Genomic DNA, 26484 nt, shown 5'->3' on the forward strand with positions numbered 1-26484 from the left:
AACAGCTTCACTGCACTTCCAGGAGCCTCGTTTATGAGGTGAACGGTTGGAAAGCTTTTTATTGTGGGAGGATGCAAGGTTTCCCTGTTTAGTGTATTGGTCAGGAATCATCAGTAAAGCATAGGTTGGAAGATATCTGTTTAGATCATTATTGGTTGATGTCTACCTTGAGAAGGCAATACCAAAAAATAACTTTTACAGGACGCCAACTTTTAAATTAAAGAGGTCCAGGGCTGATTTATTATTTTGGGAAACTTCAATAAGTCGTACAATATTATAATGAAAGTTGTGTTATTAATCTCTTTGTTTACACTAAAAGAGCAAACTTGGTTACAGTTTCACACGACTCCTTTCTGCTTGCATCTTCTAGGAAATCCAAGCCACTTGGTATGAGAAGCTGCACGAGTGGGAAGATGCCCTGGTAGCCTACGACAAGAAGATTGACATAAACAAAGAGGATCCAGAGCTGATCCTGGGCAGAATGCGCTGCTTAGAGGCCCTGGGAGAATGGTACGTCAGTTGTAATAACTGTTGTGAGTTCAGTAGAGCTGCAACAACTTGTACAACTTGTTTCAGCCTTTAAGTCCCAGATTCATTGATTTGTTATCAACTATATAAACGTTCACAGTCAGTTTAGTTTTCTTAAACATAATGCAATGGGATTGTTATATTATAAATGTATTCTGGTATTCCTTTAACCTTTTTAAAGTATTTTAATGTCATCTATGACATTATCGACTTCTTGCAACTCTTCTCAGGTTATTTCTAGAAAGGTGCAAGCGACAGTCTCCCTTTCAACTGCCTCTTATATCTGACTGTACCTGCTTCACACATGGTTTAGCACGTTGTTACCATTTTCAGGCAATTTGAAATGTATCCTAGATACAGTGAATTATTTCGAGACTTCACAAAGCTTATAAACCGACAATGTATAGAGCTAGATAAAGACAGAAGAAGCCCTGACAGTCTACGATGTCTTCAGTTATTAACCTTAGTTTAAATGGATGAATGGATCAAATAAGTGTCTGTCGTAGTATACTTGCTTTGAGCTATTCCGTCTTTCATTTTATTTGCGTTGGCAGCCTATTCCTACCGACACCTGACATTAGGCTCTTTATGACTGGGCGAAAAAAGAGAGAAAAGTTCCTCTGAATTGACCAAAAATAATTTTAACAGGAAATGCATGAACAGGCATCCAACGTAAGAGGTGCCGTCACTCCAATTTAACCTCACCACAGCTGAGGCTCAACTCCCAAACGGCCCGCCCACCTTTTAAAGAGCATTTTTCTTTTCGGGAAGAAGTCAGTCACAAGATGTGCAGAGGATCCAAGTATGTGGATCATCACAGAGCTTATGACAGTGCGCAGATGTTAATTTGCTTATGTAACCTCCATCAGTGTGCCATTGTTATACACACAGTCATACAGTTATTTCACAAAAAAGTGATTCAGTTATTTAATAAGAGAATTGTTCAGCTGAAGAAAGGCTTTGTGTGTCAATGGGTTTGGCGATGAGGTAACAGTAGTCCACATCGATAGTCAAACGAGTTTAGACCTAAGATAATTTGTTCCTATTAAGGTAAGGAAATATGCTGCCTGTGATCTTTGTAATAATCCAAAACCGGTGAGCGAGATTCAGTCAATCTTTTTTGACAGGTGAACTCAAACATTAGTTGAATGTTGGAAAACTTGAAGCAACCTCTAACCTAGAAAGTTAATCTCACATTTGAATCAAGGGGATTTACAAAAACATTTGAACACTTGAATTATGTGATGTGGTCTCTTGCTTAAACTTCACATATCAACCTGCTGTACTACAGCTGCTTTATATCTGACTGTGTCTACTTGGCACTCAAAATCAAGCTTTTTTTCATGTTATGCTGATGAAGGCTTGTGTCAGTACGACATGTTTATATACATTTTTCTGATACGATTCACTCAAACAGCAACAAAAAAACGGTCCTCCTTCCCCACTCAAAAATATCCATATTCTACAAGAAAAGACAAATAAATATATGATAATAATAGTACAACTATGTATATAAGTTAATGATAAATACATTCTTTTTTTAAAAAGCATTTTTGGGGTTTATCCAGATTTTCTAGATTTATATAGAAGTCTTGGCTCCCACCAGGGCCAGCAAATGCCCTGAACCCCCCCTGATAAAGAAACAGGCAGAGACTGCAACCACCCCATTAAAGACCAACCCGAGAAACACCCACTAGGGCGATCCTTGTCAGAGCCCCCGAGGACATAAAGTCACTATTGGACCCTTTGACCTTTTAATGCCGCTATTTTGGCCTTTTAACCCCAACCCTAATTTATCTCTCAGCTGATCTTCAAACAACCGATAAGCATGAAAGGTAATGTTAATAACATAATATTATTTCAAAGTCGGATTGGATCATTCTTTTTTCCAGTGTATGAAATAGTCTTTTGTTTGGAGTCAAGAATTTACTGCAAAAAAACACAATTTCAATTTCCTGTATTCCGTACTTGTGTCCTGTTATAAAGTAGAATGTTCCTTTTTCCTTACTTAAAATGCCCTGCACACCAACACAGGCAATTATTCTGTCTGATTAAGTTCTTTTCAGGTCCAAGTTCGATAAGATATTACGTCAAAAGTTAACATGTTATAAACCTACTTTAGACATTTTGGCATGCGGTTGCAGGTAAAGCGATGTAGGTGTAATCGATAACACAGAAAAAAACTGCAATCCATTCTAGTGAGTTAGTCCTAGTATTGTGCATGCTGGCTCACTGTCATGGTTTACTGGAACACTTCATGGAACTGAGTCATCGTTGACGTGAAAACTGTACTTGCCTTGTCCAAACAACGCAGGTACAAGGAAAAACTCAGACGGAGATGTGAAAGTGAAAACCCCTGTGTGGGCAGACCTTAGGGGTTTTAGTGTAGGGCTTTTGAAAGACTCTTTACAATGCATGTGTTCTTTCAGCATCTTTTCAATTGAAATACCAAAGATGTGAATAATAGCCTGCTGTGTCAAATTATAACCCGAGCTCTTCTTTCCTCTGGACTCTCTCGTGTTTGTGCGCTGCAGACAAACGCCCAGTGTACCGGAGCTTTCTGTACTTGTTGCTTTCATGTTATGCGATAGTCAGGCAGCTGGAGAACGGCTTCCCTTCGCTGACCCCCATCCAAACCTGCCCTTTTTTATGCTCTGTCTGTGCCTTCCCTCTATCTCTCCCTCATCTGACCTCGCTCGGGCATCCTGTCTGTAGAACACATGCAATGGGTTTGATCTCATCCTGGACAGTGACGCACGCTGATTATTGTTAATGAGGGAATTCGTTTTGGTTATACGCACCTAACCGTCTTTAAAGAACAAATTAAGAAATAAGTAATGGCAGATGTAAAATAAGTCTTATCTCCTACTTATACTTGGATAGAAGGACTTGGCTTATTCAAATGTTGTTTGTGAGCCAAAAGAAGTACATTTTATGTCTTGACATATATGCATTATTTTAAGACTTGGACTTTAGAAGAGCTGTTTTATCTGTAGTTTTGCTAAGAATATCACATTTTGAAGGATGACTTTCAGTGGTATGTGGTATGCAAATAATTTAAGAATCCTTTGCATAGCTTTATAGTGGTTCTTGTTAGCAATGTCTACAAAAATACTTGTCAACTGATTACCTGATCAATAAAGGAAATGGTTCTCAACTCAAGTTGCAAGCCCCCAGAATAATCAGATGAGTTGCATTTTCAACAGTTAGGTACGTTTAGTTACTATGGTTACCTCCCCTGCTAGCTTAAGCCGCTTCACACAGATGTCATCTGATTGTTTGCGCTCAGTGGTAAACAAACTTAAAATTAACGCTCTGGTAAATTTAGAGCGGTGCATTGCGCTGAAGTGTAAAGATTACGTGTAGTCGAGTAGCAACTATCTCTCCATAGAAACGCAACGTCAGCGCAGAGCTGTTTTCCCACTTGCTATGTTAATGCAGCTTTTTTTTCTTTTTGATGTCTAAATAGTTTTGGGCTTATGATGACTTTACGTCCCACATGTTTGTTGTTTTATAGGTTTTTTTTCTCCATCTGTCAACCCCAGAAACGATCTTGCAACCTCCCTTGGAGATATTTTAGATCTGTTTCTAAATAACTAATGTCATTACTTCCTTCTACCATCTGATGCCTGTGGTTAATCTCTTCCAGGGGCCAGTTGCACCAGCAGTGCTGCGAGGAGTGGACCCTGGTGAGCGAGGAGACCCAGGCCAAGATGGCTCGAATGGCTGCTGCTGCCGCCTGGGGTCTAGGTAACCACTCAAATATAATCCTTTGACTGAAAATGTTTTAAAGAAAAGGTCAGCGATGAACAATGTAGTAGCAGTCAGCCGTGTTTTAATAGAAGACTTTTGCATGGAGCATTTAGTCCATCCTCTTCCCGACTCAGTGCAACAATGCAATCGAACCGAGCAGCAAAGAAAACAGTTACGGCTCTTGCCAAGGCCCGCTCTCACATAACCAGATGGGAACGGTATCCAGTCATAACATTGACATATCGTAACGTGCAATGGTGGAGAAAAGCAGGGACCACACTGCTGAAGCGTCCTTCGAGGTTTGCGGTTTGCGGCTTTGACTTTGTCAAAGTCAATCGTAAACCCTGAGACGAAACTCAACCTGCAGGCCTGTCCGTGTGAAAGACTCGGACCATCTTTTATTGTTGTTATTGGGAGGCAAAATGTTGAAGTTGCAATCATTTATGTTATCACAAGCTGAAATGGAAGGTAGTTCAAAACAGCAGTATAAAGGGCTGTTTAATGTCAATCTGTCTCAGGCTTGCCAAGAGGTGTCAAACCATCGACTCTCAATAAGCAGATTCCTGCATATAAATTCAGAGAAATACATTTAAAACCTAAATTGACACCAGAATCTGAGATTGCGTTTCGGCCACAGGGTTCCTTCTCATTTGCACTCTACATCGTTATGCAACTAAAGCCTGCTTAAATGTGATTGGTAAATTATATGTCAAAACAAAAGATAAATGGCAATTTTTACAATACTACCATTTTGTCAAGTTATTGTTATGTCAGTCTTTTTTTTTTTCGTAACTTGATTGTTGTTTTTTCAGGTCACTGGGACAGCATGGAGGAGTACACGTGCATGATCCCAAGAGACACACATGATGGCGCGTTTTATAGAGCAGTGCTAGCCCTGCATCAGGACCTCTTCTCATTGGCTCAGCAGGTGGGTTACATCATCACTCACAAATACACCCAATGGATACGATTTCCCCCCGAACAGAGGTATATTATGGCACATTTCCACTGCAGGGCCTCGCACGGCTTAGTACGGTATAGTTAGGCCTTGGTAGGCCAGGCTCACTTTATGCTGCGTTTCCATTACAATTTAGTAGCTGGGGCAGTAACTATGGTAACGCAGTGTAGGCGGAGCCGTGACGTCATCTTCAATGCGAACCACAAAATCAACATCAGCCGTTAGCTGTTAGCCCTCAGAGCTCACAGCTCACAGCTCCTCATATCTGTTCAGAAACTAGACAAAAGTTAAACAAGTACAAACCACAGACTGTCTGTGTCATGGTGAATACAGGCGCTGCTTTATTTATGTCTGTATAGGCCGTTGTTGTGAGTGTGGACGGTCGGAGCATATACAACGTTAGCTTAGCCGATCTCCATTCAGAAAACACATATTTTAAAAGGTTTTTCGCCTGCCGTCTGTCTGCAGACTTGTCAAAGCATTAATTCATGGTTTTTACTAACCGGTATCAGTATGTTGTTACTTCGGCATCATTTTGAAACGTGTATTACAATTAAATCACGGTGAAATATGTTCATTTTGTTGTAGTTGAAGCCCCCTTGCCAGCGATTCTCTCACTAGTTTAGCATATTCAGCCCGGTTGTTGGCCCGGAAAGAACCACGATTTTGGAGGGCCAGAAAAACTGTGAAACAGTACCCGTTAGCCGGAACTACCCCTAGTGGAAACGCAACAAAAAACGGGCCGGGCACGGCACACTTAAACCGTGCTACGCGCTGCAGGGGAAATGCACCATTAGACAGGGGGTGTTTCTCAATCGCGAGTAAAGCTGCTGCAGAGCCATTATTTCAAGCATACTACGTCATTGAGTGCCGCCGAAGTACTGTTCCAATCTCCAGCATACTTGGAAATCTACCGAGCCCAGCGTACTCCGTTTGGAGAAATATCGAGGCTGCACATGCGTAGACTCCGCGGTCTTAAAATCCCCACAATGCTTTGCGCACGGACCAATTTCCAAAATCTGTGGCGGAAAATGTAAGGCGGGGCCTCTCATATGACGCACACCTGCACACTTGCACACTTGCTAGCGTGTTCCACTCTTCGTTTTCCAAATGCCAGGAAGTATTCTTGACTCGCTTCTGAAGCAAGATGCTCGGCAGACATGTGCTACCAAGCAAGCGTACTCGCGATTGAGAAACACCCAGGATTCCCGCGGGGTCTTAAAAAGTCTTAAATTTGATAATCAGAATTTAAGGCCTTAAAAAGTCTTAAATCAAAAAAATAAGAAAGGTCTTAAATATGATTTAGAAGGTCTTAAAAATGATCGGATTTGAAAGGTACTTCTGTGTTGCGATCACGTCTAAATGTGTTTTGGGGGAAATGTCCGGGCTGCAAAGTAACCAGTACGGCAATAGCCTTTCAGTTCCCCCCAACAATTTGAACACCCAGCTAGTAACCTAGCAACCAAGCTTCAGCTAGCGGCAGTCAGAAACTCGGGTATCTTCGAATCTACTTACAAATAAATATGGGGAAGTGTAAGTTCAACCGTATTTGGTTGGAAAATATCGAATTTAGTGCTTGGTTGAAACCAGTGGAGGGGAACGTGTTTGAAGCCTGCTGCCACTTTTGCAAAATTATAGCGTAAGCTAGTGCAGCAGCTCCCACAACAACATCCGGGCGACGTGTGGGTCTACGTCAACCCTAAAAGCGGAGGTGCTGTGGATGCTAAATACCGTAGCTAAACACCAATCCTACAACAGCAACAATGAAAGATTGTAGCCAAGGGAGCAGAGCTCAGAAGATAGCGCTTGACACACACACACGCACACGCACACGCACACGCACACGCACACGCACACGCACAGACACACACACACACTTTCACGGTTAGGCAGTTCTTTTTTTTCTGCTTTTTGTCTAACACGCTAACAAAGTTCTGTGTACTGTTATGCTGTTATGTTCAGTCATCGTTCTTATGTTGAACATGAATACATTTACTTTGTGAGTAATTATGGGATGTATTTCTTCTTTCATAGCCATTTTCCTTCATACTTTCTTGCCGTGAAATAGGTCTTAAATTCAAAGTGGTCTAAAAAGTCTTACATTTGAGTTGGTGAAATCTGCAGGAACCCTGCTTAGAAGTCCATACTATCAGAAAAACATCTCATAAAGACATGCCGCATGGGAATACGTTTACCCTAATGGTTTCTGGACTTTTCATTAGTCCTTTATAGCAATGCTTGAAAAAGTTAAAATCATTGGAAACAACATTGTAGGAAACATAAAAATGGCTTTACGGCTGTTCCAGACACGATCAAATTCCCCCGTCAGCTCAGGCTATTTATTAAAACGAATCGAATGCACAAGGTTTGTTTTGTTTTTTCCTTTTACAATGTGGTTCAAACTTAGTGTGGAAATGTTATGTAACTCTTACTCGTCACAGTATTCAGCCTCAAATAAATACAGAGCTTGTTACCGCGTCTGTCTGCCTGTCAGCACGGTCTGGTGGAGGTCATGGTGGTGTTTTCCTCATTGGATGAAGGTTGGGATGTAAGATGAGCTCATGGTCCATGGAGACAGATTTGTTCAGGTTGGATGGCAGCAACATCTAACAAACACAAGCTCCAGCACTGACACCAGTAAACACCTGCTCATCCAATTTCCCCGGGACTCATCCTCCGAGTCGCCTTTTCACCACAAAGCCCGGGAGGCCTGCCCTCTCTGCCCCCTCATGCTTCCACAGCCGCCCTCCCTCCTTCTAATTTGGAGATTAGATCCAGGTGTGGTCGATAGGATACTACATCAGCTGAATGGGGAAAGCAGATTTTCTGACTCGTGGCGACCATGAGGCCGCTCGTGATGAATGAGGAGCAGATGGAGCGAGGGTGAAAGCTTAAATGTCAACATGAGCTCAGTCTAGTCTTCCGGATGTGGTTTGTAATCCTCGCACTCAAAGTCCTTTTGATTCCATATATAGGGATTATTTTTTTTCTTCTCCCTCTATACCCCCCAACAACCTGACCAAGTTCTAGGAGTTTGAGCGTGCCCCTTTCATGAAAGGGATCAGCTTTCTTTGCTTTATAAATCTTAGTGTTTACTTAGTTCCAGTGATGATGTGTATACACGGCAGTCGTGCTCCCCTTTGAAAACATTTTGTAGCTGTGCCAAAATTAGTGATATATCCAGTTCTCAAGTGGGCGTTTGAGTTGTAAATTTGCTAGGGTTAGGGTTAATTTGTTTTCAAACTTTGAGTTTCCTCTAGTGGTTCATTCGGTCCTTACCAAACACATAGAATGCTTCATATGTGCAATAATAGCGTTTCTGATTGGATTTAAAACCAATGTAAGTGCAACTTTTATGTAAGAGAATGGGAGATCGGGTCACGGTTTGTTTTTGCTGCCAGGAGCCAGACACTGCATTTATCAGGAGTCGTCTGGACTGCACATTTCCAATGAGGCCCCCGCACAGTAATTCAGGAGGTAAACAGGACCATATTCGAGGGGAGGCTGTAAAGAAGCAGCCTCATTGTCACCTCGTCCCAACCGCCCTCCCCCTAACCCCTCCTCTTGTTGTGCATGCCTGAAGAGGTGTTTAGGCACGCCATTCCTCCCTTTCCCTCCCCGCAAAAAAATAATTGGTGGGAGTCGGTCTGAAACAGCTGTGTACCCTTGCCTCAGAGAACTTCTTCAGTCCCCCCTCCCTCATTTTACCTTCCCACTAATAACAGTTCCCAAAAAACATTGGCTGTCAAAGCCCGAGAAATATGCACATTTTCCGCCGCAGTACTTGTGTCCTTGTTTGTCCCTTTTTGCTGCTCTGGATCATGTCTTACTGTTTTCTCGCTGGTCATGGAACGTCTCCATTGTCCCTGACTTTAAAGAAGTGTGGTCCTGTTGAAAAAAAAATGAAAAGTCAGGGAACTGAAAGTTCAACAAATGTGTCAGTAATATAGGGTCATACACCAAAAATACAGGAATATTGGAAAAACCTTCTTAGGGCATGAATGTCTTCTGGCAGTTTGGGGGAATTAGTAACAAGGACATGGCTGGAACCATAACTATCAGATCACATTCAAAATGATTGTTTATCACTTTTATACAATTCCTCTCCCTTTCTCTAAATGTGCGCGGAACATTAGGATTGTTTTTGTTCTTTTGTTTAATTTACATTTTGCAGATATAATCCGCATAATCAACATATGAAATAATTTGAGGACAATCCATCCCAGGATCCTCCCAAGATGAACAAAACGGTGACATCAAAACCAAATAGATTTATAAAAGACATACTGAACAACAATCTCATTAAGATGGTGATATACGAGAATAAACACAAAAAAAGAATATAATTCCTCTTTGGACTGCTACAATGTTGAGCTTTTTTTTTTAACAATACATTTAACATCCACAACCATGGTAACATACCTTCACACGGTTGCTTTCAACAATTCATTTCCCTCTCCTCATAAGACACTTGGCATTCAGCAGTGCATCAAAACATTTCGCTACACAGTATGCATCTACTCCTAGTTGCACTGATGTGTCACCGTTAGCTGCACTTAAGTGCAAACCGCGTGTGCAGCAAGCAATAACACGGCTTGGTTCATTTGTAAAAAGTGTTTTTATTCCCTGGGTTTAGTCTAATCCCGGCTGGTCCTGATGCGAGAAATATTTAGGATGGTGTGACATTCTTGACATGCCATTCTTATGTTTTAAAGGGAATTCCAATGTGGCCATTTGTTAGCTTTACTAAAGAGTGCCTTTGGAGGGCAAATCATGTAGGTCATGGATAACCTGTTTCACTTATGTTAAGGTTTTCTGCAACTTCAGAAGCTAACTAACAATAGCGCCATCACTGCACCATTCAAACGGTCACACATCTTATTGAAAGATCACATTGTAAATGTTTTTTTGTTTTTATTTCCTGTAGTGTATTGATAAAGCAAGAGACCTGCTGGATGCTGAGCTGACGGCCATGGCTGGAGAAAGCTACAGTCGAGCATACGGGGTAAGTGTTAGCTAAAATACTCAACTCCTGGCTTTACATCACATACAGCTAATGCTTTAATACAAAGAGAACTACAATACGTGCTATCAACCATGAAGATACGGACCACCATTATCCCCTTTATCTCACCCTTTCAACACTGGCACTCCAGGGCCCAAAAAATAACATAACAAAAAAACATGAAGATACAAACTCGACACACATAGCATGTTTTTGTTTAGTGGTACCTGCGTTCCAGCAGTCAGGAAGTAATGAGCCGATTGGACAATGCAGAGTGATGATTTAGCAATGTACTAGATATGTTTCCAAGAAATGGGGCGTCAGTCGAACATTACATTTTTTCATGTGTAGAACGATTATCCCATAAAACAACGGTTATTAAAGCGATCATTTATAAGTATTTATACATTTTTAAATCTCAGATGTCGCTTCTTGAGAAGTCAAAAGCTTCTCCACAGCCCCATGTCCCTATTTGATTTTCTATATACAGTAATAAATTATCCGAGGATAATTTCATATAAAAAAGCAGCTCCTCTCTTGCAAATGTTGTCAGGTAACATCAACATAAAAGCCATTTGATTCTTGTTGATTTACATACGGTTGTTACAAATGGCAGCCAAGCGGGAAGATGACCAACCCTTTCTAACAGATGCTACACGACAAGGTCCAGTGGGTGGCTAAATGCATTTAATTGCAGCTCCTGATTAATTTACAAGCTTTAATGATCCTTATATTGCACAGAAGGGGCTTTCGCAACTGTAACAATGAATGTGTTAAAATGAAGGATGAATGTGTTTGTTTCGCAGGCCATGGTGTCCTGCCAGATGCTGTCGGAGCTGGAGGAGGTGATCCAGTACAAGCTGGTGCCTGAGAGGAGAGACATCATCAGGGAAACATGGTGGGAGAGGCTTCAGGTAACTGCAGCGCATAATATGAGGACACAGGCTTTAACACACACACAACTTCAAATGTGTAGCAGCTGTTGGGAAAGGTTACTGTTACTAATGGGAAACATTACACCTTACACACTAATACCTCAGAGCAAGAATGTAACTGTCTTCTACATTTGTGTGTTTATCTCTTAATTTGAAAGTAGATTTGTGAAATGTATGAGTCATGTTGGGCTCTGGTAAGTGTTATTCATGGTGCTTGATCAAACTGGAGATGAAGGTCAGTAGTAATTAAGGAAAAATATGTTCCATATGCAGCCAAAACTAGCTGCAATCTGTCCAAATTAGTCCAAATGTCTACAGAAGTTCATTCACAATCTTGCCGCTGAGTAAAAAAAGAAAGGAATTAGCCACAGCACATTGTCAAAAAAGGCAAATGTTTTATAAATCTTATGTTTTTCACACACTTTCAAGTAAAAGTAACCACATATGATTTGAGTGGCTGGCGCCGGACAGACTGGCAGCCTCTTCGCTCCACCACCTCATCATCAGCGCATGTATATAGGTCCTGTCTGTGAATGTGTGTGTATTTGTATACTACCATTACGGACCGTCTACACAGCAGCGTTAAAAAATCTTGGAACGCTTCTGCCCATTCACTTTGAATGGGGTGACGTCACTTTGCCTCACTTTTCGCCGAACTGCATTGTGGGCAGCAGAGCGGAGATTTTCAGGATTTTCAGGATTCAAAGTTGAGCAATGTTCAACTTTTGAAGCTGAGGTGGAAGCGTCAGCCAATCAAATCCCGTGTATGCAAATCTGACAGTTCAAGCGCTAGCCAATCAAACCGCGTGTATGCTGGGAGAGACATACCGCAGGTCATTTCCTCATGTTCCAAAAAATGGAGGAGAAATTAGCGGTAGGGAATCACCCGGTGCTTTATGACCAGTCCCTATTTACCTACCGGGATACAAACCGGAGGAGCCAGGCATGGAGGGAGGTGGCAGAGACAGTGGTATGTTTTCGCCTGTTTGGGGAGTTTATATCCAGTTTACTTCGGGCTTTTTTGTTTCGTATGTCGGGGGCGGGAGATTCATGTGATTTGTTGTTGGTGCCTTGCTCGCAAAAAATCCCCAAGCTTCAGATACGCCCACCTCCAAGATTTTTTTAACGCTGCTGTGTGGACGGGCCGTTAGAGTGAAAAACGGAATTTCCCTCCCGGCGATTAATACAAGTTGATCTTTATCTTCATAAAAGTAATATTAGATTAAAAACCCAAGGAACACACTTCCACAACTTGTTTTCTGAGTGTTTTGGACATTAACTAAAGATGATGTCCATCGGTGAGTGTTGGTTCATACTTTAAATTGAATTGTAAATCAAGAGCTTACATTTTCCCTACTTGGTAAATAAAACGTATTATGATGACTATGATTATCATTTAAAATAGTCAATTACAGTGTTGTACATGCTATCAAATGAAACAGTAAGACGTGTGGATGAACCACAGAAATTACAAGCGGTTGGGAAAATTGCGCCACCGGCCAAGTCTTTGGAATTTGAGACGGATGCCAATCGGATCTAGGATAATTCTGTTTAAGATCGTCTTTTCCACTTTGGCCTTTTCATAGCGGAATTGAAATTAGATTGTTTAAAAGGCTGCTGCTTTGTTTGTACATGTGAGACGAATGATTTAAACAAGGCGGAAAATCTTATAATCCATTGACCTGTGATGCAGTCCTGATACCATTGAATCAAAGCTGATGAGTTTAATACAGCGTTTATAATGCTGCTCTTTTGTCCCTGCTGGCATTCCTGTCCGTCATCTGCTCAGATGTTACTGACGTCTTGGAAAGTCCCTTAAACCTGCGTCATCCTGTACCTTAAAGGGGACCTATCATGCAAAATGCACTTTTTTAACGTCTTTTATACATGAATATGTGTCCCCGGTGTTCCAGGGAACTCACCAAGTGTCAGAAAACACAACCCTCTCTCTTTTCCTCCATACCCAAATCTCTAAAAAAGGGGCTGCAACGGATCTGATAAAAACTGATCCAGATTTGAACACTGTCCTGACGTCAGGAAAGTGGCGCTACGGCTATTGGGCCAACTCCACCAATCAGGAGGAGACAGCCACGGCCATTGCCGTTCGAAAGCGCTGGAGACGCTGTAGTACATATGCCAGGCCTGTAGATGGTGCTGTTCTCACTGAATCTGCCCTTGCAGAGCAGAGCTAAAAAAAAGTGCAAATTGAGCGAAATGAGGCATGGCTAAAATGCATGATCTGTTTGGTATTTTAAAAAGAAAAAAGTATAAATATGCCTTATATAGGTATGGTCCTACACTATAGTATTCAAATATAGCATGATAGGTCCACTTTAACTGCTTCCAAAGAAGATTGTCTTTGTCTGAATGTGCATGCCCAGAAGGCTCCGATATACTTTTTGCGAAATCTAAGAGGCTGTTGAATACCACACATAAAGCAAAAACCAGAACACTTAAAAAGTCCAGAGGATCTGTTAACATCTGAAGGTCACGATGAAGGAGATCATGCTGGAAATAATTCAAAACATAGACAGCACTTGCGTTGCCTGCATAAAAAAGACATAGGAGAAATAGCTGGGGCTCACTTTTACAGCATCAAAAAAACAGAAAATGAAATGGAATGTTTTATTCATTAAACCAAACAAGAATCAGAGAGATTGCTGTTTTTTAGCAACAGATGCAGAGCATGATGTGCATTTTTGATGCAATTGATGACAAAAATAAGTGGCCATCCATCATTTTCCTTTTAAAAGCATTAAACAAAAAAAAAAAAAAAAGGTCAATAAAAGACAAACTATTCTCAAAGGTTAAAGTATAAGTTGGTTGATTTTGAAGTGCATCATTTTGTTTATGGCTTTGGATACAAGTTTGACATTAGCCTTCTCTGGTGGCCGACAGGTGCAACATGCTACAACGGCCCAAAACACTTCCATTGGGAATAGTGCGCTGCACTTTCATAAACGTTGCCCATATAAGAAAACAAATGTGCCGAAAAGCGTGCAAATGAAGAAACATTTTCACCATCTTGACGAAACACCTTCAGCGTTTCTTCTATGCAGCGCTTTTAGGAAACCCTGCTCATGTTTCGCCAAGTTGGTGAATGTTTTCTGAATGCTGCGCATGTGTTTACAAGTTGGTGAAGATGTTTCTTTATTTGTATGTGTTTTGTCACATTTGTGTTTTTTTATTTGCACCGTTTTTAAAACTGCAGGTTTTTTGCACCTGTCGGCCAAGAACTTGTTAAAAAGCTTGTTTTCTCCCAAATGACTTGTTTTTCCCCAGTTGTTCGGCTGTAAGAAGTGCAACTGTTACTAATATCCTTGTGACATTTCAAGGTGTCTATAAAATCTTGACTTGACCATTGAAGGGATACCGTTCCACACTCAAAGCCTTTGTGCCATAAAATGAAGATACTCTTGAACATCTTGACTTTTTCCACCCATAACAGATGGAGGTTGGTTGGAGGGGGTATTTAGGATCAAGAGAGGTCTTCCTGAGCAAACAGACAGGGCCCATAATGGCTCCAGAGCTGCGTTGCCTGACAGGTTTCTTCTCTCTTTAGTGATTTATTAGAGACTGACCGCACACATGTGTTGGTGAGTCACTGTCCAGGTCCTATCTATACCAGTCTCTCACTCATCAAAGGATTAGAGGAATGGCAAAGAGCGTATGAAAACACTGCACCCCATCGTGTATGGGTAAATGTGTCGGAGTGAGTTTTATCTCCGGGAGTTTAAATGTTGGACTCTTACTGTAGCTGTTGGTTCCATCCTCAAGTTCCACTAATGCAAATCATCTTTAACTTTCCTCCTTGAAGAAGTTAAGCACATTCGCTCCAACTTCTCTGCTTCCTTTACGCAAGTTCTACAAACATTTTTAAGTATTTTACCTCACATCTTTGTCGGGCCTATTCCATTCTCCAGCCCCTTTTTAATAATATAATATCGAACAGTCTCGCATTGCTTAAGTTTGGCAGATTTGACACTGCGCTATGTTTTCTTGTTTTTGACCCTTATTTGACACTGTTCATTCAAGAGACAGACAGGAACAAAGGGGATTAGATGTAACAATGTTTCACGGCTACAGTTGAACTTGGATTGTTGTGCTTTTAGACCACCTGTTCACCATGACGCCCACCAAGGATAAACAGTTGTTGCTTTCAATCAAGTTGCTTGAACTGGATAATTTGGCATTTCCTTTTCTTCTTCTCGGCAGAATGTCAGGAATCTCTTGCAGTTAAACTCAAACTAAACGTTAGATCAATGAGCATAGCTTCTGCCAGATTTGACCCGCACTCAGCCACTTATCCCATCATGTATTACCTATTTCAGGTAATAGAGTATTTTATTCTAGCCTCAGCTTGTTCAGCTGCTCACTAAAAAAGGCTTGTCAACATTCTTAAACGATCTAAGGAAGAGAGGATACAAGTTTCAGATAAGGTTAACACTTAAAGAGGCAATGTGAATGATTTAGAGAGATCTGTTGGTAGAAATGTAAGTTAGATAATAACATTTTTACGGTAACATCGTTACATTTACCTTAGCCTAGAATGAACTCTTCCTATCTGCATTTGGAGCGTGTCTTCTTCCACAAAGCTTGACATGTTGCTGTGCCATGTTTTTCTCTACAGTGACCTAGAAAGGATAAACTCTAGCTCATGAGGGCATTTCACGTGTTTATGTTAACTAAAGGTCAACGTAGATTCTTTACACATCACACAGCTGGATGCAGTTATGGAGTGTCCATAGTACATTACAATACAAAGAAAAAGAAGAGAAAATAAGAAGAACAAATACAATGGAACAGACTGGTCCACAAAGATTTGTGTTATCTTTGAAATACTTTATTATCCCTAGAAGAATAGTTTTACTTGGACAATCCTGCAGTTCCAGAGATAATAAAAAGTCATACATACTACATAGTAAATATTAAAAGACATGATCATATCAACAGATGACTTATGTACATGTTTACATACACACAAATACATCTACTGACAATGGCATCATATTGCACAACCCCTCATTGCCAACTTTTAGATGTAATTGTGTTGGTTAACAAAGATCCGCACAGTACTGATTTAAATAAATTGTTTGTTGCAGCTAGTTGCCATGCGACGTAATACCTTCCTTGAAGCAGTGTTTGTAATTATAATCAAGTTTCATCAGAGTCGTTTTCCATGAAAAGTTTGTATTACATCGTCTACCCCCTGTAGATCTGTCTCGAACTCAAATCATAGAGAGGATTACATAGCACATGCTTTTTTCCCCATCAGAGCTGAAGCACTGTTTTATATCACAATGATGGAGTCGAGGTTGTGGTTAATAGAGTATTCAAGACAGTTAATGTTACGTATGAATATATGAATTCAGACTTGTGTTTATGGGGTTTTTTTCTGGCACGCAAACTTGTACTCACATCGTTAGGAAAGGGACCACTTTAAATAATAGTTGCCCTCCTGGGTTTGATCTTTACCCCTCTCTCACGTGTGTTCATTCTCTCAAGTTTAACAAGTTTGTTTTTCTCTCTGAAGGGAGTAACAAAGGGGTAATGGGTTTAACCGTTCTTCCCATATAATCTTTTTTTTGTGTCTTTTCCTTCAGGGTTGTCAGCGTATCGTAGAGGACTGGCAAAGGATCCTCATGGTCAGATCGCTGGTCATCAGCCCCCACGAGGACATGCGGACTTGGTTGAAGTACGCCAGCCTCTGTGGCAGGAGCGGACGCCTGGTCAGTACTTTGAGAAATGTGTACAAAGCCCTTCTGTATTTTCTCATCCGACCCCCTGAGGATGAATAAATCAGTGTCATACGGGAAAGGGAAATGAAGTGCAACCATGAACTCCGGCCATGAAATTCAAACTTCATTTCAATCTGTTTTATGTTGGCGCTGATGAATGTAACACAGCACCCTCAATCACACTGTTTAGAAACCTGAGCCAGCATATCTGCACAATTAAGGTGGGGCAATTTTCCATCCTTACCCCATACCTCACTGTTGTTCCAATTGATTGCAGGGTAGGGCAGACAAAAAGCACATTTTTCTTTCTACACATTCTTGACGCACACATGGCAAAAACAGGATGTGATTTGCCAACGTCAATCCTAGCAGGAAATGTAATTGCAAGGTTTTGGAAAAAATGACCCCATTAATAATTCTTGTCTTTAAAAAAGAGAGAAAGATCTTTAGCACTTATTGAAGCACTGATATTTTTGTTTTGTAGTTTATTAAAAACACATTTTCATGTTTACACACATATACAAACTCAACAAATGGCTTGTGAAGAAACCTCCCCTATAAGATTTCAAAAGTTATACCTAAAATTTAAAAAAAGGTAGACACAGATTGCATATTTCAATTCAATGTGATGTTGATGAGACTTTACAGTAATAATAAAATATATCAACATTTACAATTTCTATAGATGTTGGATAGCTGAGAAGCATTGCAATGATATCCAAGTGTTACTAAGCTTTGCTAATTAAATTCCTTTTTGAATTAATAATGTTGATTGCAGCGATGGAATCTTCCAAACAGATGGTCCTCACAACAGTAACAATTGTTTAAAAAACAATATAGAAAATAAAAGTCCTTGGAGTGTCTGGTAGTATAATCTTAATCAAACCACATAAAGGTAACATTTTAATCAAGATTGTATTGTCTTGGGGTCCCTTAAATCAATCTGATTCTGATAAGCTGTGAACCTTCTGTGAAATCATTTGATCTTTTACTTCTTCATCCCTCCAGGCCCTGGCACATAAGACCCTGGTGCTCCTCCTGGGTGTCGACCCCTCCAAACAACTCGATCACCCCCTGCCCACTGCCCACCCCCACGTCACCTACGCTTATATGAAGTACATGTGGAAGAGCGCCCGCAAGGTAAGGGCATACAAATGTTTTAGGTTGAGTCGATGCTTTATAATTCACTTTTTTAAAAACTTTTTTGTTGTAAGTCTTCCACTGTTATTTTTTAGTGTTCTGATTACCTTTATATAAAGATTTTGTGTGCAACATAAGGCAACAGTGCCACCGGGGTCAACAAGAGGTGTTGAGCTTAAAAAAAAGGCGTTAATGAACCAACAGGTCACCATTATATTATAATATTTTCAGCAAGAGACAAGGTCTATTTTGTGTATCTTTATATAACAATTACTATAATAATCATAAATGATACAAAAATAAAGAACCATCAAAACATTTAAAATATATATATTAGTTATAGGTAATTCACAGTAAACATAAAGCATAAAATGAAACCAAGCTTCACTTGACAATGTAATGAGCACAGTTATCTTAAATGGTAAATTATTATAATATTAAAGGGGTACTATTGTGCTCATTTTCAGTTTCATATCAGTATTTATTGCCTGTACTGTGAAATGTTTACATTCTTTAATGTTGAAAAAGGTCTTTATTTTTCTCATACTGCCTGTGCTGCAGCACCTCTTTTCACCCTCAAAATTGTTTTCTTCTGCATTGTAAATGTACAAATCAGGAAAGTGATTAGTAAGATTTGCAAGTGTTCTTCTGATCTGACCGACTTACAGTTTTTCAGAAATTGCAGCTGCTCACAAATATTGCACTTTGGCTGAATTTGAATTCATTATTTTAAATATGTTTCAGTGTTGTGTAACTTCTGAGAGCTTTGAATGTCCCTTAATACAAGTCAAATCAGTAAAACCAACTCAACTGTCACATCTAGGTTAATGTTGTGGTTATTAATCTTGTTATATCCATGGCAACAGTGGATGAAGTAAGCCTCACTTAATACTAATACTTATAAAATGTTCGTCCAGAACGATTTGTGCTTTCGACCTGCCAGCAGTGGTGACCTAACCTCATACTGTAAGATTGGACTGCTCTGCCCTGTGCCATTTGTCTGTCACACACCCTTTGACATACAGTATACACACCCACATTTATGGCCAGGTGTTAAATAGTTATTCTTGCAGCTCTCATTAGGGGGTTTAGGTAAGTGTGAGCTTAAGCTTTGCTCCTGCTAGAGCCAGCTGTACTGCTGACCAGACAAATCTGAAAATACCCACGCATAAAACATTGTTTCCGCTGAAAGAATTGTGCCAATCAACGTGTCTCGGAAGACTTCAATGTCCCAGACAAATTGGAGAAATATTATATTTGTTTATCATCAAACAGTTGATAGGATGGCTTTACAAAGAATGACAGTATCAAGCCATGTAGATTTATGTTTTGTTGAGAAAAAGAGTATTTAAAATAAAATGCTGTCAATTACTGAAATAAATAAATATAATATATATATATTAACGCAATATAATATAAACCAAATTTATATTTATTTATTTATTGAGAGTAACACCTACGTCACTTCTGGGCGAAAATTACGGCCCCGCCCACTTTTGGGGGAAAACAACGCTGTCATTTGAATGGCGGTCAATACAAATTCTGAAGTTTTTGCCAATCCGATCAGAAATTAAAGAAAACCGTGGATTTTTGGACCTTCAGAGAGCCCGATTACGATGGCCAGTCAGGCAAACAATTACATTAAATCATTTGAAATCGACGATCGGTCTCGATATATGGTTAAATTAAAATCAGTAGGCGTGGCCGTCATTTCGCCAGCTGTTACTCTCATGATGAGCGAGGCGGAAAATAATTGTTTTATCATGCCAAAAAGCTGCTGTGTCGTTTATTGCACCTCAAACATTAAAACAAATCCAGAGTTACGTTGTCTGTACTTCCTCCTTAGAACAAAGGACAGTAAAAGAAGAGCTCTGTGGCTTCAGGCTTGATCGCCATTCAAATGACAGCATTGTTTCCCCCAAAAGTGGGTGGGGCCGTAAAGTGACGTAGATGTTACTCTCATCTATGGACATCGATCGCCAACTGCTATATTTAACCATATATCGAGCCCGCTCGTCGATTTCCAATGATTTAATGTAATTGTTTGCCTGTCTGGCCATTGTAATCGGGCTCTTTGAAGATCCAAAAATCCACGGTTTTCTTAAATTTCTTATCGGATTGGCAAAAACTTTAGAATTTGAATTGACCGCCATTCAAATGACAGCTGTGTTTCCCCCCAAAAGTGGGCGGAGCCGTCATTTTTGCCCGGAAGTGACGCATGTGTTACTCTCATCTATAGAGGCGAAGTCCCTCCCTTTCCGGGGGACCTCCGTGGGACCTTATTTCGGAAAAAGTATGTATTGAAGTCAATGGCGAGAGAAAGATTATCTTTCGATCCTGTTTGAATTTTGCCACGAATTACACTTTTTTTTGTGTGAAACCGCTCAATGCACTACATCTCCCGACTCGCACCACACGCCAAGACGGCCGTCACGTTGGCACATTTCACTTCTTTCTTTCAGAATGAGGCGGAAAGTATTAAAAGAGGTGAAAATCACTACAAGTCTGGGCATGTTGAGAGCTGTACATACACAAAAGGGGAGTTAGTCGGTTCCGTAAGAGCCAGCATGCGGGACCGGGATTCTGGGATTTGTAGTCTTTCTAGTTGCGTATTTTTCATAGTCTTATATTTCAACAGTTTTACGACAAACTGTGACTTTTTTTACATGGAAATAATTTTTTAAGATTGACAAACATCATAATTAAGTGTAATTCGTGGCACAATTCAAACGGGATCGAGAGATACGTTTTCTCTCTCCATTGACTTTACTTTACATTGACTATACATACTTTTTCCGAAATAAGGTCCCATGGAGGTCCCCGGAAGGGGAGGGACTTCGCCTCTCTATAGGTGAAATCACTCATTAGGACTTGGCATGGTGTTGAGAAATTGAAGCCTTCATAGCCGTTGGCAGCGATGGCATCTCGTTGCACAATTATGGCTCCAATGAGAGCGGATTATGCTCTTCTTTTCAGCCTATTTTTAATTCACAATTGTGCTTATGAGGAATTATTTTCACCAGATATTATGACCAGAAAGATTTAAATTTGTCGGAGTTCAACAGATCAACCAATAAAACTGGCTAACTGAAACGCACACACATTTACAGCTGGAAAGGATGCATCCACTGTTCACTCATCGCACTTGCCATGCATGTGGTGCTACTAAGTAAAAACCATGCAAAGTGAATAATCCATCAGGCGTAATGGAGTAGGCACAAAGGCAAAACTTATAAATCAGATCTGAACCATTTCTGAAACAAATTATTCAGTCATTTTTCAAACTTAAGTGGAAACGGAAAACTCGTCTCCCATGCCATGTCCAAGTGTCACAAAGACAACCGTAACATATCATTTTACAGTTTTCTCAGAATTGAAAAAAACCCACTACTTTTTCGATTTCCACTTTCTGGGATGGTAACTGTGGAGGACTTACACTACACATAGCTAGTGTAAGTCCTAGAGATAGCTACTAGTTCTAGTATAACTATAGATAGCTACTAAAAGATAATGAGTAAAGCAAAACGGCTAAAACTTCCTGTTTTAGTAACAAGCAAAAAACCTGCCTAATGTCACTTGAATTCCCTAATTCCAAAGTTAATCACACCGTTAAACTTCATGTTATAAGATACAAAATGCTGGCCAGAGCAAATATACCATCTGGATCTCCTCTCATGCTCAAAGAATATCTGTCCCTCATTTTCTCCGCTGTGAACAACATCCCAAATCTGTGCAAGCTGCATGGCATGTAGTACGTGCTGCCTGCACTTTGTTCGGATCAGACAACAACATTTCACAGTTGTCTAGTTCCAGTAATAAAAACAACGTAACCATGACAGCAGAGGAAATTACTCCAGTGAGCCAGCAATACTGTTAGGAACAGAAAAGTGTTGAGCCGTCCTGCTTTAGACTAACTTCTGGCAGGACAGATAGATAAATACCAAGTATGACAAAGAGTGTGCCAGTCGATTAAACAGTCTGTTCTGTTTAATAAAGTGGTGCCGTGATGGCAGCGGACCCGGAAACTATCATAGTAAGGGCACCCCTGAAAAGAAGCCAATGGGATTCTGATTTTGCTAACGTAATGCTATGAATGAACTACATGATGGTCACATGACTTCATGTCACCACCACACGCTAATGGTAGCTAATATTCGGCGTGATGGTGCTTAGTTGTCTCATTTAATAACTTGTAAGCAACCATTTTATGACACATAAAAGTCATTTATCTGTGGGGTGTTAATTAATTTCATTTCAAACCTTTATTTAACCAGGTGAATCCCATTGAGATCATCAATCTCTTTTTCAAGGGAGACCTGCTGCAAGTAGGTTCCACATAAAAACAGAAAACAACAGAAAAACTAAAAGAACATCATACAATATAGATACAGGGATTTACAATGTACATACCTAACAACATTTACAGGTACCAACAGTATCAGATTGCATAGCATCTTTCCGAGCTTTAAAAACATGTAGTGGAACCAAATTGCTCAGTTTCCATTCTTTTTGCAGACTGTTGCAAGTTAGAGGAGCTGCGCACCTAAAAGCTTTCGTCCCTAAGACAGTCCTAGCACTTGGCATATTCAACAAAACCACAGCATGAGATCTCAGGCAATAGCTACTTTCAATTCGTCGTGTGATCAGAGAGCAGATGTAAGATGGTAGTTTACCTAACATGGCTTTTGTAGATGAACATGTACCAGTGACTGAGCCTCCGTACAGTTAGTGAAGGCAGACCTGCCCTGGCATACAGGGTACAGTGATGAGTAAGTACTTTACAGTTAGTAACAAATCTCAGCGCACTGATAGGCGGCATCTAACTTGATCAGGTGCAGGCAGGTGCATTCATATAGACCAGATCACCATAGTCCAGCACAGGTAAAAAGGTCACAGAGACTAGCCTTTTCCTGGCTTCAAATGAGAAACAGGACTTGTTTCTGAAAAAGAAACCTAGCTTCACCCTTAGCTTTCTAAACAGATTATTGACCTGAAGTTTAAAAGAGAGACAATCATCAAGCCAGATACCAAGGTATTTGTAACAGGTAACCTCTTCAAGTACTTTTCCTTGCGTAGTAACAATATCCAAAGCTGTCTCCGGTGTCTTTTTGGCTTTTGTAAATAGCATTACCTTAGTTTTATCAACATTTAAAATAAGCTTAAGCTCAGAGAGCTGAGTCTGAATAATATAAAAAAATGCCTGCAATTTAACAACAGCCTCCTTAATGGAGGGACCTGCACAATACATCACGGTATCGTCCGCATAAAAATGTAAAGTTGCATCATCCACATTTTGACCTAAACTGTTGATATAGATGGAGAATAATAGTGGACCTAAAACAGAACCTTGTGGTACACCATTTGTAATGTTTAACCACTCAGAAGACAGCCCATCAAACTGAACACATTGGGACCTTTCAGAGAGGTAGTTCACAAACCACCCCACTGCATGGCTGGATATGCCAATACTGGCCAGCCTCTGATACATTTAATTTCATTGAACAAAACATAAAAATCTCTTTAGCTTGTTTTAATCGATCAATCAATCAATCAATCAAAAATACTTTCGGGTGCACCTGTGTTTTAGTAAAGCACATTTTACTCCAGATATTCAGTTTGACAGCTGTCAAAAAAACATTGACTTTTAGACAAACTAACCAGAGGGACTAAAACGCTAATTTATTTCCTGAGTTTTAGGACTCATTTCTGCACAACTCAATAACCAAATTGATTTAAAAAACAACCATACCCAACAGACAGACATATTTCTCTCAATGACAGTCTTTACATGCTGTTGGTATTTGTTTTGTTTTTCTCTCTAGATTGATGCCTTCCAGCACATGCAGCACTTTGTGCAAGGGATGCAGCAGCAAGCCCAGCACGCCATCGCAGCCGAGGACCAACAGCACAAGCAGGAGCTCCACAAACTCATGGCCAGGTATGAAAGTATCACAGTAACAGCAGCAGCTCACCGCCTAATGAGCCTTCTCACAGGACCAACTGTTTCACATGTCACAGTAGGAAAAAGCACAGGTGTAAATAGTTAAATTATTAATGGCTGAATTCCATTTTGCTGCTTCAGTTTAAGGGTTAAGGATGTTGTTGTGGATGGGGGTTCACTGGGGCACCTACATAGAATTGTTCGTGTTATTAGTAACACCTGTGCTTTTCTTACTATGACAAGTCAAACTGTCTGGCTGTGAAAAAGGCCAACGATGGATATCAAGTCTGGTTTTTTTCAAATGTGAGTATAGGTTTAGCCAGAAAATGCAGATACAATTCCAGACCTTTTTCACTGCCATTTCATTAAAATTACTTTAAAAAATATCAGTTAATTTTAAAGTGTAACACACATTGTTATCTGATGTAATTAGCTGTGATCTCATGCCTTTATAGATTTCAAACTTCCATCAAAGGCTCATTCTAAATGATTCAAGGAATGTATTTAGTAGACTGATATATTTCAACATAACAATTTCTTGATACCTTATCGAGACCAATCAGTACAATCTGCAAAACCGTGAGGTCAAATGCTTTTAATATTAAACAGTGAAATATATGTAACCATAAAGTAAAATGTATTGTATATCAGTCATATAAGCATAATTCTGAGTGAAGTGTAGTGGAAACGTGCCAATGTGGCGCGTTTCCACTACAGCGCGGAGCACGGTTTAAGAGGGCTGTGACGTCAGCGGCCCGTCTTTGGTTGCGTTTCCACTTGGCCTAGTACCGGCCGGCGGGTCCTAATTCACAGTTTTTCTGGCCTCATAAAATCGTGGGTCTAGGGCCAGAGACAACCAGGCTGAGTCGGGCTGAGTATGCTAAACTAGAGAGAGAATCGCTGGCAAGGGGGCTACAACTACAACAAGATGGACATATTTGACCGTGATTTAATTGTAATACACGTTTCAAAATGATGCCGAAGTAACAACATACTGATACCGGTTAGTAAAAACCATGAATTAATGCTTTGACAAGTTTGCAGACAGACGGCAGGCGAAAAACCTTTTAAAATGCGTGTTTTCTAAATGGAGATTGGCTAAGCTAACGCAGTATATGCTCCGACCGTCCACACTCGCAACAACGGCCTATACAGACATAAATAAAGCAGCGACTGTATTCACCATGACACAGACAGTCTGTGGTTTGTACTTGTTTAACTTTTGTCTAGTTTCTGAACATATATGAGGAGCTGTGAGCTCTGAGTGCTAACAGCTAACGGCTGTGTTGTTTTTCTGGGGTTCTCATTGAAGATGACGTCACGGCTCCGCCTACACTGCGTTACTATAGATACTACCCCAGTTCCTAAACTGTAATGGGAATGCGCCATAAAGTGAGCCAGTCCTAACGAGGCCTAGCCATACCGAGCGGGGCCGAGCGAGGCCGTGTAGTGGAAACGCGCGTTTCCACTACGCGGGGCCGAGCGAGGCCGTGTAGTGGAAACACGCGGGGCCGAGCGAGGCCGTGTAGTGGAAACGCGCGTTTCCACTACACGGCCTCGCTCATAAGTGTATGAAGAAAAAGATAGTGGTCAGCATAGAAGTCCCATGTTAATGTAAATAGTGAAATAATTATAAAACGGTATAATACAGCAAGGCATTTAAGTTGCTATTAAAGGAGAAGGGGAGCAAAACAAATGTTTCCCCTTATGTTTAGTCTTAGGGAACTTCATTGTCAACTTCCATATGTGTAGGAAATAAACAAACAACAAGGGTTTAAAGAATACTGGGATAGAAACTATAAAACCTGAGGGAAAGTTAAATTCACCCAAAGTAATGCCAAATACTCATTATGTATTAAGATGTGGTTCGGTATTATAATATCTTAGAAATACCATCCACTCCAGCTCAATGGAGAACACACAAAGCAACATGCTGAAGGAAGGAAAAAGTAACCTCATGTATTGTGTGCCTTCTGCACAGTATGTTCCGCTTCTTTGCAATTAGTGTTACCCAATCTGAAATAGCACCTTTCTACCAGTCTATTGGCATCCTGTGGTCTTTTTCAAAGCTAGCCAGAACCTCTGAATTGTTCACCTCAAACTTCTCAATAAAGTCATGCCTTTTGGCAGTTTGTTCCACACAACCATTTATCACAAACCAGTGCCTACAAGTATCAGAGACCAGGTGTATGTCGTCCACAGTGCTGGTGGTTTACCCCTCTCCCATTGGGTGTGCTCTTCAGCTCTGGCCCAGCCTTGGCACCTTTCCACTATCATCACATTGCCTCACTGACAAGACTTAAAGGCACATAATGTAATTACACATAATATTTAAATGCCCTTATTCTGAAAGTGTTTACATGCCTAATACAAATAAATATCTCTTATTAACATTAAATGCTCCCATGACATATGACATATGTTAACTCAACATATGTCCTTTGGCTTCACATGCCTAATAAAAACCTAAAATTCCCTCCCTCCTC

The 26484-nt window shown here is 40.4% G+C and overlaps 1 protein-coding gene across 2 annotated transcripts in view; it reads left to right on the plus strand.

The window, feature by feature from the left end:
- The window catches only part of mtor (mechanistic target of rapamycin kinase), a 113129-nt gene that overhangs the window by 64652 nt on the left and 21993 nt on the right, over positions 1 to 26484 (plus strand). For both annotated transcript variants that reach the window (XM_034144842.1, XM_034144841.1), the window contains exons 30-37: positions 371 to 510; positions 4178 to 4278; positions 5094 to 5209; positions 10167 to 10244; positions 11051 to 11158; positions 16783 to 16908; positions 17926 to 18057; positions 23880 to 23995. In XM_034144842.1, coding sequence (XP_034000733.1) covers positions 371 to 510; positions 4178 to 4278; positions 5094 to 5209; positions 10167 to 10244; positions 11051 to 11158; positions 16783 to 16908; positions 17926 to 18057; positions 23880 to 23995 — 917 coding nt within the window. The remainder of the gene's footprint in view (positions 1 to 370; positions 511 to 4177; positions 4279 to 5093; positions 5210 to 10166; positions 10245 to 11050; positions 11159 to 16782; positions 16909 to 17925; positions 18058 to 23879; positions 23996 to 26484) is intronic.

The sequence above is a fragment of the Trematomus bernacchii genome, unplaced genomic scaffold (assembly GCF_902827165.1).
Source record: "Trematomus bernacchii unplaced genomic scaffold, fTreBer1.1, whole genome shotgun sequence".
Lineage (NCBI taxonomy): Eukaryota > Metazoa > Chordata > Actinopteri > Perciformes > Nototheniidae > Trematomus > Trematomus bernacchii.